Source organism: Macaca mulatta, chromosome 8 (genome assembly GCF_049350105.2).
Source record: "Macaca mulatta isolate MMU2019108-1 chromosome 8, T2T-MMU8v2.0, whole genome shotgun sequence".
NCBI lineage: Eukaryota > Metazoa > Chordata > Mammalia > Primates > Cercopithecidae > Macaca > Macaca mulatta.
Window position 1 is genome coordinate 81409556 of NC_133413.1, and position 19604 is coordinate 81429159.

General features: G+C 34.8%; 1 protein-coding gene across 3 annotated transcripts in view; it reads left to right on the top strand.

The window, feature by feature from the left end:
• The window catches only part of XKR9 (XK related 9), a 146271-nt gene that overhangs the window by 95731 nt on the left and 30936 nt on the right, over positions 1 to 19604 (top strand). For 2 of the 3 annotated variants that reach the window (XM_077943794.1, XM_077943793.1), the window contains exon 8: positions 16099 to 16221. In XM_077943794.1, coding sequence (XP_077799920.1) covers positions 16099 to 16167 — 69 coding nt within the window. In that variant the 3' untranslated portion in view covers positions 16168 to 16221. Of the gene's footprint in view, positions 1 to 6697; positions 7039 to 16098; positions 16222 to 19604 lie in introns of those variants that run through there. The other variant, XM_077943792.1, reaches the window with a different exon arrangement.

Genomic DNA, 19604 nt, shown 5'->3' on the forward strand with positions numbered 1-19604 from the left:
CTGATAATTTACCAGATTTCACTTTTTTTTTTTTTTTTTTTTTACTGTTAGTACCAATAAGACCTTACATTTCTGATTTCTGAGAGAAACGGCATATGAACTATGTAATCAATGCATTTATTACTGAAGGGGCTAAAATATGCTTCAGTACAAAGAATGCCCAAATCTCATGATGTAACACAATAAATACTTAATTCTCATCCATGCTACATGTCCAGAAATTATTGGCAGTATCTGTCATATACACTTAAGGATACAGGTTGATAGAGATTCTACTTCAACTGATACTTTCATGATTGCATAGAAAAGGGAAAACGGTAAATTATGTACTATCGCTTAAAGCTTCCACCCTGAAGTGATGTAATTCATTCAAATTTAATTTAATTTTTAAAAAATTTAATATTTTTCAGAGATGGGGGTCTTGTTATGTTGCTTAGGCTGGCCTTGGACTCCTGGGCTCAAGCAATCCTCCCATCCACTCACGTCAGCCTCTAGAGACACTGGAATTACAGGGACTAGCCACTGCACCTCACTTCATTTGTGTTTTATTGGCGAAACCAAGTCAATATTTGCCTACCCTACAGTCTTAAAGATTTTCTCCTTTGTTTTCTTCTGGAAGCTCTATAAATTCAACATTTAGATCTATAGGCCACTTGGGGTGTTTTTTTGTGTGTGTGTGTGTGTAGTATGAGATAAGTGTTTAGTTTCACTTTTTCCCATATGGATTTCCAGTTGTTCCAGCACAGTTTGTTGAAAAGACTGTCCTCTCCCCATTGAATTATTGGTATCTTTGTAAAAAATAAATTGACCCTATATGCAATGGTCCATTACTGGGCTGTCTATTCTATTTGTCTATCCTTAGGCTAATGCACACTGTTCTGAAAAATGTAACTATAAATATTCAAATAAATATTACAAGCCCTGCAACTTTGTTCTTTTTCAAAATTGTTTTTACTGTTATATGTCTCTTTTATTTCCATATAAGTATTATAATCAAGTTTTTACCTTTTAGAAAAAGTCTGATAGAATTTTGATTAGGACTGTATTGAATCTTTTGATCAATTTTATTGAGTTTCCCAATATCTTTTTATCTGCACAGGTCTTTAATTGTTCTCAGCCATGTTTTATAATTTTCAGTGTACATATTTTATTACATTTATCCCTAAATATCTTGTTTTTATGTTATTGTAAATGGTATTATTTTCTAAATCTCATTTCTAATTGTTTATGCTAGGATATAGCAACATAACTGAGTCTTGCATATTGATTTTGTATCCTGCAAATTTGCTAAGTTTAGTTCTTAATTCTAGTCCCTTTTTGGGTCAGTTTTTTAGTATTTTTTATGTACAATCATGTCTTGCAAATTAAGACAATTTTAGCTCTTTTTTCCCAAGTAGTATGACTTTTATTTCTTTTTTTGCATGATTTCTTGAGTACAACCTCAAACACAATGTGAAACAGAAGTTACAGCAGACATCTTTGCCTTGTCTTCACTACTAGTGAAATAGTGTAACATCATACAATTAAGCATGATGTTAGCTGTAGATTTTTAGTAGATGCTCTTTCTCAGGTTTTCTCCTAGTCTCAGTTTCCTGAGATTTTAAAATTATGAATGAGTGTTGAATTTTGTCAAATGCTTTCTCTGCATTTATTGAGATGCTCTGATATCTTTTTAATTTGGTTAGTATGGTGGAATATATTATTTTCAAATATTATACCAACCTTGTATTCTTGAGAAAACCACACTTGGACATGATGTATTATACCTTTTATATATAAATGGATTTAATTGGCTTGCACTTTTATTAAAGATTTTTGCTTCTGTGTACATGGGGAATATTGGTCATTTTTGTTTTTTGAGACAAGGTCTAAGTCTAGCTCTGTTGCCCAGACTAAAGTACAGTGGTGCAATCATAGCTCACTGCAGCCTCGACTTTTTGGGCTCAGGTGATCCTCTCACCTCAGTCTCCTGAGTAGCTGGGACCACAAGTGTGCGCCACTGTGTTTGGTTAAGTTTTACATTTTTTGTAGAGATGGGGTCTTATCATCTTGCCGTGGCTGGTTTCAAACTCCTGTACTCTAGCAATCCTCCCATCTCAGCTTCCCAAATTACTGGGATTACAGGCATGAGCCACCGCCCTAGCCTGGTCTTTTCTTGTAATGTTTTTGCCTCATATTGGTATTGGGAAAGCCCTGTTTCACAAAATCAGTTGGGAAATGGTTTCTCTTCCTCTATTTTCTAAAAGAGTTCTTCTTAAAACTTTTTGAAAGTGAAGTCATCTGGGTTTTGAATTTTATTTATAGGAAGGGCTTCATTCTAATACAGTTTCTTTAATTGACAAGGGAGTTATTCAGATTTTCTGCTCTTCTAGAATCCATTTTGGTAACTCATTCTTTCAAGGAATTTGTTTCAACTAAGCAATCAACATTTTTTCACTTAAAAATGTAAATAATAGTACCTTTTTTAAAGTGTCTATAGGATCTTAGTGATATTTCTTCTTTTTTTTGGTATAAGCCATTTTCTCTTCTGAAAGAATTAAAGCTAATATTTCTTGAGCAGTCTGGTTGGATTCTCATTTCTGATACAGATGCTATCAGGGTCTTAGATGTGATAAACTCCCTGGGGTTTCTATAAGACTCTGAATGCTGTCTGGAGTTAAATGCCTCTTCTCCTCTGAGGTCCTGCAGCTCACTCCAGATCAGTGAGTGGCAGACACCTGGCTGCAGGGAAAAGCCAGGTTCTCCTTGTAGGCTGGAGTAATGGAGATAGGACAACCTCTGCCCCACCTGTTCTCTCTCTTCGTGGCTGTCCCTCCTTAGTCCTTAGATCTCAGCATAAATGTCACCTCGTCAGAAGGGCCGTCTCCTGCCACCTTAAATTAAGAAGTCCTTATAATTTTACAGATTCCTTTGATTACTGGGAGCTGCCTGAGGGCAGGAATTTGGCCTGCCATTACATTCTTAACACAGTACCTGGCATTTAGCAAGTTTTCTCTCTCCATATATATATATATTTATATAAAAATATATATATAATATATATTTTTATATTATATATTAAATACATATTTATATAATATATAATATATAATATATAAATATATAAATATTTTAATATATATAAATATATATTTATGATATAAATATATATATTTATATTATATTATTCTTTAAGTTCTGAGGTATATGGGCAGAATGTGTGGGTTTGTTACTTAGGTATACATGTGCCATGTTGGTTTGCTGCACCCATCAACTCGTCATTTACATTAGGCATTTCTCCTAATGCTATCCCTCCCCCAGTCCCCCATCCCCTGACAGGCCCCATTGTGTGATGTTCCCCTTCCTGTGTCCATGTGTTCTCATTGTTCAACTCCCATTTATGAGTGAGAATGTGTGGTGTTTGGTTTTTGTCCTTGTGATAGTTTGCTGAGAACGATGGTTTCCAGCTTCATCAGTGTCCCTAAAAAGGACATGAACTCATAATTTTTTATGGCTGCATAGAATTCCATGGTGTGTATGTGTTACATTTTCTTTATCCACTCTATTACTGATGGACATTTGGGTTGGTTCCAAGACTTTGCTATTGTGAATAGTGCTGCAATAAACATACATGTGCATGTGTCTTTATAGTAGCATGATTTATAATCCTTTGGGTATATACCCAGTGATGGGATTGCTGTGTCAAATGGTATTTCTAGTTCTAGATCCTTGAGGAATCGCCACACTGTTTTCCACAATGGTTGAACTAATTTACACTCCCACCAACAGTGTTAAAGCATTCCTATTTCTCCACCTCCTCTCCAGCATCTGTCATTTTCTGACTTTTTAATGATCGCTATTCCAACTGGCATGAGATGGTATCTCATTGTGGTTTTGATTTGCATTTCTCTAATGACCAGTGATGATGAGCATTTTTTTCATATGTCTCTTGGCTGTATAAATGTCGTCTTTTGATAAGTGTCTGTTCATATACTTTGCCCACTTTTTGATGAGGTTTTTTTTCTTGTAAATTTGTTTAAGTTCTTTGTAAATTCTGGATATTAGCCCTTTGTCAGATGGATAGATTGCAAAAGTGTTCTTCCATTCTGTAGGTTGCCTTTTCACTCTGATGATAGTTTATTTTGCTGTACAGAAGCTCTTTAGTTAAATTAGATCCCATTTGTCTATTTTGGCTTTTGGTACAGTTGCTTTTGGTGTTTTCGTCATGAAGTCCTTGCCCATGCCTATGTCCTGAATGGTATTGCCTAGGTTTCCTTCTAAGGTTTTTATGGTTTTAGGTCTTACATTTAGGTCTTTTATCCATCTTGAGTTAATTTTTGTATAAGGAGTAAGGAAGGGATCCAGTTTTAGCTTTCTACATATGGCTACCCAGTTTTCCACTTATTAAATAGGGAATCCTTTCTCTATTGCTTATTTTTGTCAGGTTTGTCAAAGACCAGATGGTTGTAGATGTGTGGTGTTATTTCTGAGGCCTCTGTTCTGTTCCATTGGTCTATATATCTATTTTGGTACCAGTACCATGCTGTTTTGGTTACTATAGCCTTGTAGTGTAGTTTGAAGTCAGATGCCTCCAGCTTTGTTTTTTTTGCTTAGGATTGTCTTGGCTATGCAGGCTCTTTTTTGGTTCCATATGAACTTTAAAATAGTTTTTTTTTTTTTTTTTTCCAATTCTGTGAAGAAAGTCAGCAGTAGCTTGATGACAATAGCATTGAATCTATAAATTACTTTGGGTAGTATGATCATTTTCACAATATTGAGTCTTCCTATCCATGAGCATGGAATGTTCTTCCATTTGTGTCTTCTTTCATTTTGTTGAGCAGTGGTTTGTAGTTCTCCTTGAAGAGGTCCTTCACATCCCTTGTAAGTTGGATTCCTAGGTATTTTATTCTCCTTGTAGCAATTGTGAATGGGCGTTCACTCATGATTTGGCTCTGTCTTTGTCTGTTATTGGTGTATACCAATGCTTGTGATTTTTGCACATTGATTTTGTATCCTGAGATTTTATGAAGATGCTTATCAGCCTAAGGAGATTTTGGGCTGAGACGATGGGGTTTTCTAAATATACAATCATGTCATCTGCAAACAGAGACAATTTGACTTCCTCTTTTCCTAATTGAATACCCTTTATTTCTTTCTCTTACTTGATTGCCCTGGCCAGAACTTCCAATACTGTGTTGAATAGGAGTGGTGAGAGAGGGTGTCCTTGTCTTGCACTGGTTTTCAAAGGGAATGCTTCCCATTTTTGCCCATTAAGTATGATATTGGCTGTGGGTTTGTCATAAATAGCTCTTATTATTTTGTGATATGTTCCATCAATACCTAGTTTACTGAGAGTTTTTAGCATGAAGGACTGTTGAATTTTGTCGAAGGCCTTTTCTTATGTATTTCTCAATAGATAATCACGTGTTTTCTTGTCGTTGGTTCTGTTTATGTGATGGATTATGTTTACTGCTTTGTGTATGTTGAACCACCCTTGCATCTCAGGGATGAAGCCAACTTGATTGTGGTAGATAAGCTTTTTGTTGTGCTGCTGGATTCAGTTCGCCAGTATTTTATTGAAGATTTTCGCATCAATGTTCATCAGGGATATTTGACCTAACATTCTCTTTTTTTGTTGTTGTGTCTCTGCCAGGCTCTGGTGTCAGGATGATTCTGGCCTCATAAAATGAGTTAGGGAGGATTCCCTCTTTTTGTATTGATTGGAATAGTTTCAAAAGGAATGGTACCAGCTCCTCTTTGTACCTCTGGTAGAATTCAGCTGTGAATCCATCTGGACCTGGGCTTTTTTTTTTGGTTGGTAGGCTATTAATTATTGCCTTAATTTCAGAAACTGTTATTGGTCTATTCAGAGATTTGACTTCTTTCTGGCTTAGTGTTGGGAGGTTGTATGTGTCCAGGAATTTATCCATTTCTTCTAGATTTTCTAATTTATTTGCGTAGAGGTGTTTATAGTATTCTCTGATGGTAGTTTGTATTTCTGTGGGATTGGTGGTGATATCTCCTTTATCATTTTTTATTGTGTCTATTTGATTATTCTCTCTCTTCTTCTTTATTAGTCTTGCTAGTGGCCTATCTGTTTTGTTGACCTTTTAAAAAAACCAGCTCTTGGATTCATTGATTTTTTTGAAGGGTATTTGTGTCTCTATCTCCTTCAATTCTGCTCTAATCTTGGTTATTTCTTGTGTTCTGCTAGCTTTTGAATTTGTTTGCTGTTGCTTTTCTAGTTCTTTTAATTGTGATGTTAGGGTGTCGATTTTAGATTTTTCCTGCTTTCTCTTGTGGGCATTTAGTGTTATAGAGATATTTATTCTTTTAATCTCAGTATTAGTAATTATCTTTTCTCTCTTTTTTATCTAGAGGTTTTTCAATTTTATTGTACTTTTTCATGAACTGGCTTATATTTAATTTATGTTTCTCTTTTCTCTTCTATTTTAATGTTTTTCACCTAAATCTTCATTATTTCTTAGTTTGGGTTTAATTTGCCCTTCTTTTCCTACCTCCTTAAGCTGGATGCTTAGATAATTCATTTTTGAACATTTATTCTTTTCTAATATAACCATTCAAAGCTGTAAATTTTCTTCTAAACGTTGTTTTAGGTGGTCCCACAAATTTTGGCGTGTTGTGTTCTCATTATCCTTTAGTTCAAAATATTTTCTAAGTTCCTTGTGTTTTTTTTTTTGACTTATGTACTATATAGAAACATCATGTTCAATCTTCATATATTTTGGAAGTTTTCCAGCTAGAAGCCAGGAAAGTCAAGGATTTCCAGAAACCCCTAGAAGCTTGAAGAGGCAAGGAAGAATTCTTCCCTAGAATCTTCAGAGGAAGCATGACTCTGCTGACAGCATGATTTTGGGCTTCTAGCCTCCAGAACTATGAGAGACTAAGTTTCTGTTGTTTAGAGCCATCTGATTTTTGGTAATTTATTATGGAAGTCCTAGAAAACGAATATACTTGGTGGTATTATAATTCTATGTTTGTCTTTTTAAGGAACTGTCAAATTAATTCACTGGTGCATGCCTCATATTACAATCCCACCAGCAATGAGGTTTCTCCTCCTCACCAACAGTTGGTTTTCAACACCAACAATTCTCTTCCTTTTTTTTTTTTTTAAAGCCAGTCAAATTTAGCAGTGGGGAGTTGTATACCAACTGCAGTGATGCTGATGTTAATAAGTTCTGATAACCCACCATCATCGGGCCAGTGATTCTCTTCCTTACTATTGTCGGACCAGCAATTCTCTTCCTTTGTTTTCCTCACCAATAATTCTTTTCATTTTCTTTTTAAAAAATTATAACCATCCTAGTGGGTGTAAAGTGGTATCACATTGCAGTTTTGATTTGCATTTCTTTAGCAACTAACAATATTTAGCGTATTCAGTATCTTTTCATGTGCTTATTGGCCACTTGTGTATCTTTTTTGCAAAAATATCTATTAAAATCTGTTATCCATTTTAAATTGGCTTGTCTCTTTATTGTTGAATTGTAAGGATTCTTTATACATTCTGGATACTAGACCCTTATCAAATATATGATTTGCAATATTTTCTGTGGTTTTGTGGGTTGTCTTTTTACTTTCTTTTTTTCCTTTTATTTTTAGTTGACATGTAATAATTGTATATGTTTATGGGATACAGGGTGATATTCCGATACATATATGCAATGTGTAATGGTCAAATCCTGGTAATCAGCATATCCATTACCTCAAACATTTATTATTTTTCCATAAGTGAGACCCCATCTCCAAAAAAAAAAGAGTTCCCTTTTCTTTGAATCCTTGCCAGCGTTTGTTATTTTTTGTCTTTTTGATAATAGCCATTCTAACTGGGGTTATATGAGATCTCATTGTGGTTTTGATATGCATTTCCCCGATAATTACTGATGTTGAGCATTTTTTTATATAGCTGTTGGCACTTTGTATGTCTTCTTTTGAGAGTTGTCTATTCAGCTCATTTACCCAAAGAGTATACTCTTGATAGACATTTAGAACAACCTTTCTCAAAAAGTGTGTTCTGAAAAAATAAAAGAAAGATTAATTCCATAAAATATTTTTGTGGATTACTGGGGGAAAAATTTGTTCTTTGAATTACTTATAGCACTTGTGTTCTACGGTTTACACTATGGATTTAGGAAAACAAAGAAAACCCTTGATATGTAGTTAGAACTTTACAAGATACACTTACATACACAAGTATGATTGTAGATTATAAGCTCTAGACCTCTGCTCCCAAATGTCCTGAGTAAAGTCTTTCCTTACTGGCTTCTAAGTCCTGCAGAGGCTGTCACTATCACCTGGACTTAGGTTGAACTTCAAAGTCTGATGGAAACATGTAGGAATGTGAACCAGCACAGCTGCTATCTTAGACTCTTTGAAAGACTTTAAATTTGTTGCTTTGCTATTTTCAGGTTTAGTCTTTCCCTCTACATTATGCCTTCTTGTGTACATTTTATTTTTATTTTTTATTGTAAATTGACAATTTATAATTTTATAAATTTATGGGATAAAAAGTGATATTATGTTTTATGAATATGATGTTAAATAATTAAATAGAGCAGTTAACATATCCATCACTTCAAATACTTAGCATATTTGTGATGAGAATATTTGAACTGTACTCTTAGTTTAGAAATGTACATTACAACTATATGCACTATGCTGCATACAGTTGTAAAAAAAAATTTCTTCTGCGTGAGATTTTTTACCCTTTGACCATAATCTTCTTATTCCTTCTGCTTGAGATTTTGTACCTTTTGATCATAATCTTCCTATCTCTCCCAACCCCTAACCTCTGTAACCACCGTTCTACTCCTTGCTTCTGTAAGTTTGATTGTTTTAGATGTCACATATAAATGAGTGCATGCAGGATTTGTCTTTCTTTGCCTGGCTTATTTAACTTAGGATAAAGTTCTCCAATTCCATCTATGTTTTCAGAAATGACAGAATTTCTTCTTTTTAAAAGACTGAATAGTATCCCACTGCGTGTGTGTGTGTGTGTGTGTGTGTGTGTGTATCACATTTTATTTATCTGTTCATCTGTTGATGGACATTTTGGTTGATTCCATAACTTGGCTATTGTGAATAGTGCTGCAATAAATGTAGGACTGCCAACACCTCTTCAACCAACTGATTTGACGTTGTTTGGGTAAATACTCGGAAGTGGGATTGCTGGATCATGGTAAATCTATTTTTAGTTTTTTGAGAAACCATACAGTTTTCCATAATAGGTGTCCTAATTTACATACCTAGCAATAGTAGAATGTTGAACCACCAAGGGTTCCCTTTTCGTCACATTCTTGCCAATACTTACCTTTCATCACTTTTGTAATAGTCATTCTGACAGGTGTGAAATGTTATCTTCTTGTGGTTTTACCTTGCATTTCCCTAATGGTTAGCAATATTGAGCGTTTAAAAAATATGTCTGTTGGCCATTTGTATGTCTCTCTTTTTTTTTTTTTTTTTTCTTTTTGAGACAGAGTCTTACTCTGGCGCCCAGGCTGGAATGCAGTGGCACGATCTTGGCTCACTGCAAGCTCCACCTCCGGGGTTCACGTCATTCTCCTGCCTCAGCCTCCCGAGTAGCTGGGACTACAGGCACCCGCCACCACACCCGGCTAATTTTTTGTATTTTTAGTAGAGATGGGGTTTCACCGTGTTAGCCAGATGATCTTGATCTCCTGACCTTGTGATCTGCCTGCCTCAGCCCAAAGTGTGTATGTATTCTTTTGAGAAAGTCGATTTAGACCACTTGCCCATTTTTTAATTGAGTTTTTTGTTTTTTTGCTACTTAGTTGTTTGAGCTCCTTGTATATTTTGGATATTAACCAATTATTGGATATATGGATTACAAATATTTTCTCCCAATTTGTAGATTTTCTTTGCACACTGTTAATTGTTTTCTTTGCTGTGCAGAAGCTTTTTAGTTTGAAGTAATTCAATTTCACTATTTTTGCTTTACTTGGCTGTGCATTTGAGGTCAAATACATTGATTTTTTCTCAGATCAATGTTTGATAGTTTTTCTCCTATGTTTTCTTCTAGTAATTTTACACTTTCTAGTCTTATATGTAAGTCTTTAATCAATTTTGAGTTGATTTTTGTATATGATCTGAGATAAGGGTTCAATTTTGTCTGCACATGGATATTCAATTTTCCCAACACCATTTATTGAAGAGCCTGTCTTTTTCCAATGCGTGTCCTTGGCACCTTTGTGGGAGATCAATTGACCATATATGCATGAGGTTATTTCTGGGATCTCTATTTTGTTCTACTGTTCTATATGTCTACTTTAATGCCAGTACTATGCTGTTTTGATTACTATGGCTTTGTAGTGGATTTTGAAGTTAGGTAGTGTGATGCCTCTAGCTTTGTTCCTTTTGCTTGAGATTGCTTTGCCTAGTCGGTGTCTTTTGTGGTTCTATACAGATTTTAGGATTATTTCTATGTAAAAATTGCCCTGGAATTTTGATAGGGATTGCATAGACTCTGTAGATCATTTTGCATAATATGGACATTTTCACAGTGTAAATTCTTCCAATCCATGAATGTGGAATATCTTTTAATTTATTTGTGTCTTCTTTGATTTCTTTCATGAATTTTTTATAGTTTTTAGTGTACAGATTTTTTTTTACTTCTTTGGTTAAATTTGTTCCTTTTTTGTAACTATTGTAAGTGGGATTTTTCTGTTTATTTCTTTCTGGATAGCTTGTTGTTAGTGTGTAGAAATGCTACTGATTTTTGTGTGTCGATTTTGTACCTTGCAACTTTACTGTATTTGTTTATTAGTTCTGGCAGATATTTTTTTTTTTTTTTTTTTTTTTTTTTGGTGGAGTATGTAGGGTTTTCTATATATAAGATCATGGCATCAGCAAACAGTGACAGTTTTACTTCTTTCTTTCCTGTTTGGATGTCTTTTATTTCTTTCTCTTGCTTAATTTCCCTGGCAAGGACTTTAAATACTATGTTGAATAGAAGTGGTAAGAGTAGGCATCCTTGTCTTGTTCCAGATCTTAGAGAAAATGCTTTCAATTTTTCATCATTGAGTATGTTAGCTGTAGAATTCTCATATATGGACTTCATTGTGTTGTGATACATTTCTTCTATACCTAATTTGGTGAGAGTTTTTTTTTCTTTTTTTAATCATGAAAGGATGTTGAATTTAATCAAATGCTTTTCTACACCTACTGTGTGATCATATTATTTTTCTTCTTCATTCTGCTAATGTGATGTATCACATTTATTGATTAGCATATGCTGAGCCATCCTTGCATTCTGGAGATAAATCCTACTTGATCATGGTGACAGTTGTTTTAATGTGTTGTTGAATTTGGTTTGTTAGTATTTTGTGAGGAATTTTGCATATATGTTCATCAAGGATATTGGCCTGTAATTTTTTTTTCTTGTAGTGTGCTTGTCAGGCTTTGTTATCAGGGTAATGCTGGCCTCATAAAGAGTTTGGAAGTGTTCCCTTTTTTTTTATTTTTTTGGAAGACTTTGAGAATGGTTGGTATTAGTTCTTTAAATGTTTTGTAGAATTCAGCAATGAAGTCATCACGTCCTAGGCTTTTCTTTGATGGGAGACTTTTTAATTACTGATTGTATCTCCTTATTAATTATTGATCTCTTCAGATTTTCTGTTTCTTCATTATTCACTTTTGGTAGACTTTATGTGTCTAGGAATTTATCCATTTCTTCTAGGTTATCCAATTTATTCATGCATAATTGTTCATAGTAGTCTCCTATGATCCTTTTTATCTCTGTGATATCAGTTGTAATGTCTCCTCTTTCATTTCTGATTTTATTTATTTGAATCTTCTATTTTTAATCAGTCTAAATGAAAGTTTGCCAATTTTGTTTATCTTTTTAAAAAATCAAATCATTAGCCGGGCGTGTTGGCTCAAGCCTGTAATCACAGCACTTTGGGAGGCCCAGACGGGTGGATCACGAGGTCAGGAGATTGAGACCATCCTGGCTAACACGGTGAAACCCCGTCTCTACTAAAAAATACAAAAAACTAGCCGGGTGAGGTGGCGGGCGCCTGTAGTCCCAGCTACTCGAGAGGCTGAGGCAGGAGAATGGCGTGAACCTGGGAGGCGGAGCTTGCAGTGAGCTGAGATCCGGCCACTGCACTCCAGCCTGGGCGACAGAGCGAGACTCTGTCTCAAAAAAAAAAAAAAAAAAAAAAATCAAATCATTTTCGTTGATTAACAATTAAACAATTAAATTGTTTTTCTAGTTTCCATTTTATTTATTTCTCCTCTGATCTTTATTATCTCTTTCCTTCTGCTTGCTTTGGGTTTAGTTCCTTCTTCTTTTTTTATGGCTGTTTGAGGTAGAATGTTAGGTTGTTTATTTGAGATGTTTCTTCTTTTATAACGTAGGAATTTATTAGTAAAAATTTTCCTCTTAGAACTGCTTATACTGTATCCCATAAGTTTTGGTATGTTGTATTTACTTCGTTTTGCTCTCTCTCTCTCTCTCTTTCTTTCTCTCTCTCTCTCTCTCTCTCTCTCTCTCTCTCTATATATATATATATATATATATATGTATACACACACACACACACACTTATATATAACATACCAAAATTTATATATCTATCTTTCTATATTTTCTGTGACATTTGTCTCCCAGGCTGGGCTGTAGTGGCATGTTCATAGTTCACTGCAACTTTGAACTACTGGGCTCAAGGAGTCCTTCCACCTCAGCCTCCAAAAATGCTGGGATTACAGGTGTGAGCCACCATACTGGACTTTCAAGATAGTTTTAAATTTCCCTTTTAATTTCTTCAGTGACCCATTGGTTGTTCAGGATCATGTTATTTAATTTCCATTTATTTGTTAATTTTCTGATGTTTTCTTGATATCGATTTCTAGTTTTGTAACACTGTGGTTGAAAAAAACTACTTGATATAATTTCAGTCTTCTTAAATTTGCTGAGGCTTGTTTTGCGCTCTAACATGTGATCTATCCTGGAGAATATTTTGTGTGCACTTCAAAACAATATGTATTCTGCTACTGTTGGATGGAATATTCTATGTATGTCTGTTAGATCCATTTACTCTAAAATATTGTTCAAGTTTACGGTTTCCTTATTAATGTTCTGTCTGGATGATCTATTTATTGTTGTAAGTGGGGCCCTGATATCTATAATTATTGAATTGTGATTTATTTCTCCCTTCAGACCCTTTAATATTTGTTTTATATATTTAGGTACTCTGATATCGGGTACATATATTCCTACAGTTATTATATTTTCTTGACAAATTGATCACTTTATTATTACATAATGTCTTTTTTTTGCTTCTTTTTACAGTTTTTGACTTAAAGTCTGTTTTATTGGATATAAGTATAGCTAACACTACTCTTTGGTTTCCACTTGCATAGAAGGTCTTCTTACATTTCTTCACTTTCAGTTTATTTGTATGTGCCATTATTCTTTTGTATGCAGCATATAGTTGGGTCTTGTTTTTTCAGTCCATTGAGTCACTCTATGTCTTTTTATGGGAGAATTTAATCCATTTACATTCAGGGAAATTATCATTAAGCAAGGACCTACTACTGCCATTTTGTTAGTTACTTTCTGGTTGTTTTGGATATACGTTTGTTCTTTCCTCCTGTCTTACTGTCTTCCTTCATGGTTGATGGTTTTCTATAGTAGTATGCTTTGAATCTTTTCTATTTTTGTTTCGTATTTCTACTACTAAGTATTTTTGCTTTGTGGTTACCAAAATGTGTTTTCGAATATGGCTGTAAGTAGCTCAGGTAGACTCTTGGAATAAGATATTAACTACATTCTTCCAAAATTAAGCAATCTTGCAAAGTCTTTAAGTTTAGAACTAATCCTGGAGCAAAGCTTGTGTAGTTAAGAGAATGGAAGAGAGAAATTTATTATTGCACAGATGTGATTAGCAAAATTGTTCAATAATATCCTGTATCTCCATGTTGTAGCCAAAAGGTTTCACTGAAAACAAATTCTGCTGCTTGTTTACATACAGACAATTTTTTTAAAAGAAGTAAGAATAATGATACTGATCACCTGTTTGAATTTTTAAATATGTGTCTCTAAAAGTAACCCTGGAGGAAATTTTAGGGGATAATGCTGAAACAGTTGTTTTTCTCAAAAGACCACCCTAGTGGGTGACTCAGTTAAGAATTATTTGCTATAAATCTTCAATGCAAAAATAGGCTTGAAAATGTCATCATGGACAATGGCAAATGTTGGGAGAAGTAATTAAGTCTAGAAAACCAGGACCTGAGGAGAGTGAATGGGGTTGCAGTGTTTAGGTACAGTAGCATAGCCCTGAGTACACAGTGCAGTCTACCAGAATAAAATGAGAAGCAAGAAGATAAACTTATGATAACAGTGCTTTGCTAATCTGGTTACTGAGCATATTTAAAAAGCTACAGAAGAGAATACACCTCCATGGCTGTGGTCCATTTTATGCAGATAGCAGAAAACACAGTCTTTACACAGACAAATCAAGTCTGTGTTTTTAAAGTACATTTTGCTTTACAAAATGTTGCACTAGGTATCTACATGATACATTTTGACCAGCATTATTCAACAGTATTTGGAGAAATTCTAAGGTAATTTTTCTAGATTAATGATTTTTAGTGAAAGGATTATTAATGTATTTGGTCAAGGCTGAAATAAAACATTTTGGGTATCATGAAAATAAGCAAATAAAAAAAAATTAAGAGGAATAGGTCCATGACATAGTCTCATTCGTGACTATTGGTAACTTAACTTTGACCTTATTTAAGTTAACTGAAGAAAAAAGTCTAATATTTTGAATATCCAAACTTCAACCAATTCAATGATAAATAACCTAATTAATTTCAGTTATCATTAATAGTTACACAGTGGTAAGACCAGCTGACCAGAGTTCAAACCTTGACTCCTCCAGTGATGGTTCTGTGTGATTATATGTCTGTTGCACAGTTTCCTGTGGTAAATAATAGCACCTACCCCACAATGTAGTTCTGAGAATGGGGTTAGTGTACATGAATCGTGCATAGTTCCATGTCTGATGTTATTAAATGTTAGTTTTAGCTCATAAGGTTGTAACAAACACAGAAATAATTGTCAGTTGTTGCAACTTTTTCTGTTTTCTGTTGATGTTTTACAACATTGTGGAGCATTCTTGCTATGCAATACAAGTACATTGTTCTATGGTTGCTACCCTTGGGCAGGTGGGCCAGCAAAGTTGTATGAAATGTTCAAGCCAACATTACATTGAATAATTGTTACACTGAATCATTTAAAGACTTTGCAGGCATGCTTAACCAGCGCAGATGTTGATAAATTAAATATCCAAGTCTGTACTGAATTATTTGCACTTATGTAACATGATAATTATAAAAGTAATAGCTTGTATAGTTTCAAACAATGATTAAAAAGTTAGATATCTATGAGTTATGAAGCCATACTTCAATTTAGCTTATGTATATAACTTATAGAAAGTATAGTGTTTTGGAGTTGCCTAACCTGTTAGTAGGAAGAATTAAACTCCATCAGGTAAATGCAAATGCTACAAGATAATGTTTAACAAAAGTATAAACTGATCTATAAAATATCCTAAAAATTACGTTTCTGCAAGTGGGTTGGAAGGCCTGGATGTGAGAGTGTGTTGGGGCTATACATGTAAGTGTGGGTCATATGTGAAACAGACTAAAATCTGAAGATTTTAGGTCCATATCCTGTTGTATACTTGCTGAACTTCTGGAGTAATCCTTGTTTCATCTATCAAATATGAGAAAATATAGTGAAGTTCCTTATGAGGACCATTATAATTTGGTTTTTCAAAAATGCAATTTAATCAAACTAATTTACATCTCTAGTGATCTCATGACTAACTAGAATGGTCCTTTTCTATTTCTTGCCAATTTCATTTACAATAAACAACAAAACACAGTTTAGGTGTAACTTAGGTCTGAAGGGAAAATATCTATACTGTGTCTAGTAAGCATAAGAAAAACAAAAAATTAAGTGTAATTTCTAAAAGATTAATTCAATTCTATAGAATTAAGGCCTAGAAGACTACGAAGAATGTGTTAGAAATGTTAGAATGATTGTGCTTTACCTAATCTTCATACATATAGGAAGCTTTGAAAAATTCAAAAGAAAATATGCAAGGCTGGATTCAACTTCATCTACAGCAAGAACTTTGATAACTGCACAATCATCAATCATTCTCAGAGAACAGAAAGCTCCAGTTCAAGCCCGTAAGTCATTTCTTTGCTGATATTATGGTATGGTAGTCAGCTGTGTCTCAATGCAGACATAGTGGTACAAAAGAATGAAGTAGAGATGAGGAGGTACCTATTAGCAAAAGGAAATCTCTTTCTGAGTAAGACAAATACCCTGCAGTGATTTTCACTGAAATTTACACTTTTCTAAATATTGGTCATTATATGGAAATCTCAGACTCATCTTTCTACTCTATGAGATCTTAATTTTTCATGACCTAATAGTTTTTTCGTTAATAAATGCTGTTAGAATAAATAATTTAAAAAGCAAAGTCATCTTGTGGAATGTAGGTTCAGGTTTAAGTAATTACTATTCTTGTTTTACTGCATTTTGATGAGCACCAACATTCTAATTATAGTCCAGCATCTCTTGTTTAGCAGGCAATGCCAATGCCAAGCATACTCCATTATATATTGCTATGGAGTAACCATTAGCAACAACTCCATTCACCACCCTAATTTTTGACTAATGTTCCATGCACATGAGTGCTCTAGTCTCCAGAGATAAGAACAGCTATACTCACTAAGTTCGTTGTCCCAGTCACCTTTGACAATTGTTTCTTTTTTTTTTTTTTTTTTTGGCCTCATGTCACAAATTATCTACTAAAGGACACACCTTAGCCCTGTGATTAAAAAGAATTGATTACTTCGGCTGTTTCTTATGCAAGATCTTTACTTTCATCTAAAATAGTGCTCTCATATTTCACACTGAGTTTCAAAATTCCAAAGAGGAGACCTGTATACTACTGTGATTTGATGTGATAGAATGCCAAAGTGGGGTACAAGTTGAAAGTAGGTTCAAAACTTCACTAATTTATATGAAAGTGTGCCTTTAAAAGTATTGAATATATAAAAGTATTAGAAATTAGTTTCCTTTTCATATTTTTAATTGTCTAAAAAACAAGTTATCAGTTGCATGAGATATTTTGTACTTAGTCATTCTCATTTCAGAGAAGCTTAATGAGTTCCTACTTTGGAATGCTCTGACTTCCCTTTAGTTCTGTAAATGTCTGTTCATGAGAGGATGGTTCACATTAATTACAGTGTCTCTTCATCTTCCTTTGCATGCAGCAGGATTCCAATATCCAGCACCTTGCGTCTGAAATGAAATAAATGGGGAGAGGATGTTTGCCTATTTACATCTAGTATATATGATAGGACTAACTTCTCCTATCTGAGTCCCCAAAATAACCTCTTACAGTCTAGTCTATCCTCTGCAATTTTGTTTTTTCCTGTAAGGCATAATTGTCTTAGTATTTTTGGATTCCTATATCAAAATACCATAAATTGGGTGGCTTATTAGCAACAGAAATTTATTGCTCATGGTTCTGGAAATGGAAAATCAAAGATCAAGGTGCTGGCAGATTTGGTATCTGGTGAGGGCCTGCTTCCTTATAAATGGTGCCTTCTTGCTGTGTCCTCACATGGTGGAAAGGGCAAACAGCTCACTCAGGCCTCTGCTGTGAGGGCACTAATCCCATTCATATGGTCAGAGTCCTCATGACCTAATTACCTCCCAAAGGTCCTACTTCCTAACACCATCACCTTGGGAATTGGGGGAGGATTTAAACATAAATTTCAGGGGTGAGATACAAACATTCAGGCCATAGCAACAAGAATAAGGGATTTTATTGATTCTATAATCTGTTCCATGAATACTTCAGCATTTCTGAAATAAGAATGGGTCTTTTGGCCAGGCATGGTGGCTCATGCCTGTAATCCCAGCGCTTTTGGAAGCGGAGGTGGGGAGAGGATTGCTTGAGCCCAGGAGTTTGAGACCAACCTGAACAACACAGTGAGCCCTCATCTCGCTTAAAAAAAAAAAAAGAAGAATGGGTCTTTCAATCAATGGCGTATTTTTCTTAGCAGCACACAAAGTATGGATTAAAAAATTATCAATATGATTTGAATGTTTATCTTTTTCCAAAGCCATGTTCAAATTTAATTGTCATTATAATAATATTAAGAAGTAGGACTTTTAAGAGGTGATTAGGTCAGGAGGGCTTTGCCCTTATGAATGGATTAATGTTACTGTGGGAGTGGGTTCCTTCCTTACGAATGGATGAGTTAAATACTTATTTCTTGTTCTCTCCATCCTTTCTTTCTCCTTCCCCCACCACTCTCTCTCACTCTCTTTGCCCTTTTGCCGTGGAGTTATGCAGCAAGAAAGCACTCACCAGATGCTAGCCCCTCAATTTTGAACTTCCCAGCCTCCAGAACTGTGAGCAAATAAATTTCTGTCTATTATGAGTTGCTCAGTCTGTGGCATTCTGTTATAGCTTCACAGAACTGACTAAGACACTGATGAATTTTTGAATTGTATAAAATTCAGCAAAAATTGCTAAAATTTATTAGGGTTTACTAAGTCTCAGTTAGTATTTTAAGTGATTTACCCCCTTCATTTATAAACTCTGCAAGAATTTCTATAGAAACTGAATTTCAGAGGGGCCAAGTGACATAGTAAGTGGCAAAGCCAGGCTTTGAGCATGTGTCTGTTTGATGGAGTCCCTGTTCTTCAGTTTCCTACCACATACTTTTCCTCTCTCCAAGCCTGTCCTTAAGAAATGATCAGTCATTTGATCTTCAGTGTTCTTTCTTCCAAGTGTTTTTGCAATTTAGAGATAAAAGATATCTCTCTAATTTTGGAATGCTAATCATGCACAGTACAATAGCTTACAAAATATTTTAATTTATTCAATTAACACTAACGGACTCTTTCTTTTTCTGGGCATGATGGTGAAACAAAAATTACTAGAACGTAGTTCCTGTCTCCAAGGACTGAGTCTAGTGGCGGAATCTCAGACAAAAATTATAACAGTGGGGAAAGTTTTAGAGCAGGGATAAGTACCAAGATCCTCAGGCATGAGTTACCTCAAAGTTGAACTGAGCTGGGCTATGTCTGTAGTAGTTAAGAGGAGTCTTCCCTGAGGAAATGACCTCAAAACTGAGTTTTGAGTCACAAGAATTTGCTTCAGGGTGTCATGTACTGTGCCAGATGATGAATAAATGAGTAAATCAATCAGTCAACAAAAGAAAAAAATGAACCATGGAGTGAAAAAGACTGAGCCCACAACTCTGGACCACTGACATAAGGAGCAGTTAGTGCAAGACAGGGCTTTGAGGGAGCCCGACAGGGCTATTCTCTAGAAGAGTGGAAAGAGATGGGGGTGGAGGCAGTGAAGAAATGATAGAAGGTTTCTGTGAAGCAAGAAGGCTTCAAGGAGGGAATAGCCAACATTGCCAAAAGTTGCAAAGAAGAAAAACTATAATCCCTGAAACAAGCTTATCAAATTTGTCTCCTTATAAAAGACACCCCAGAAAGTTCTCTGTCTTTCTACCATGTGAGAACACAGTGAAAA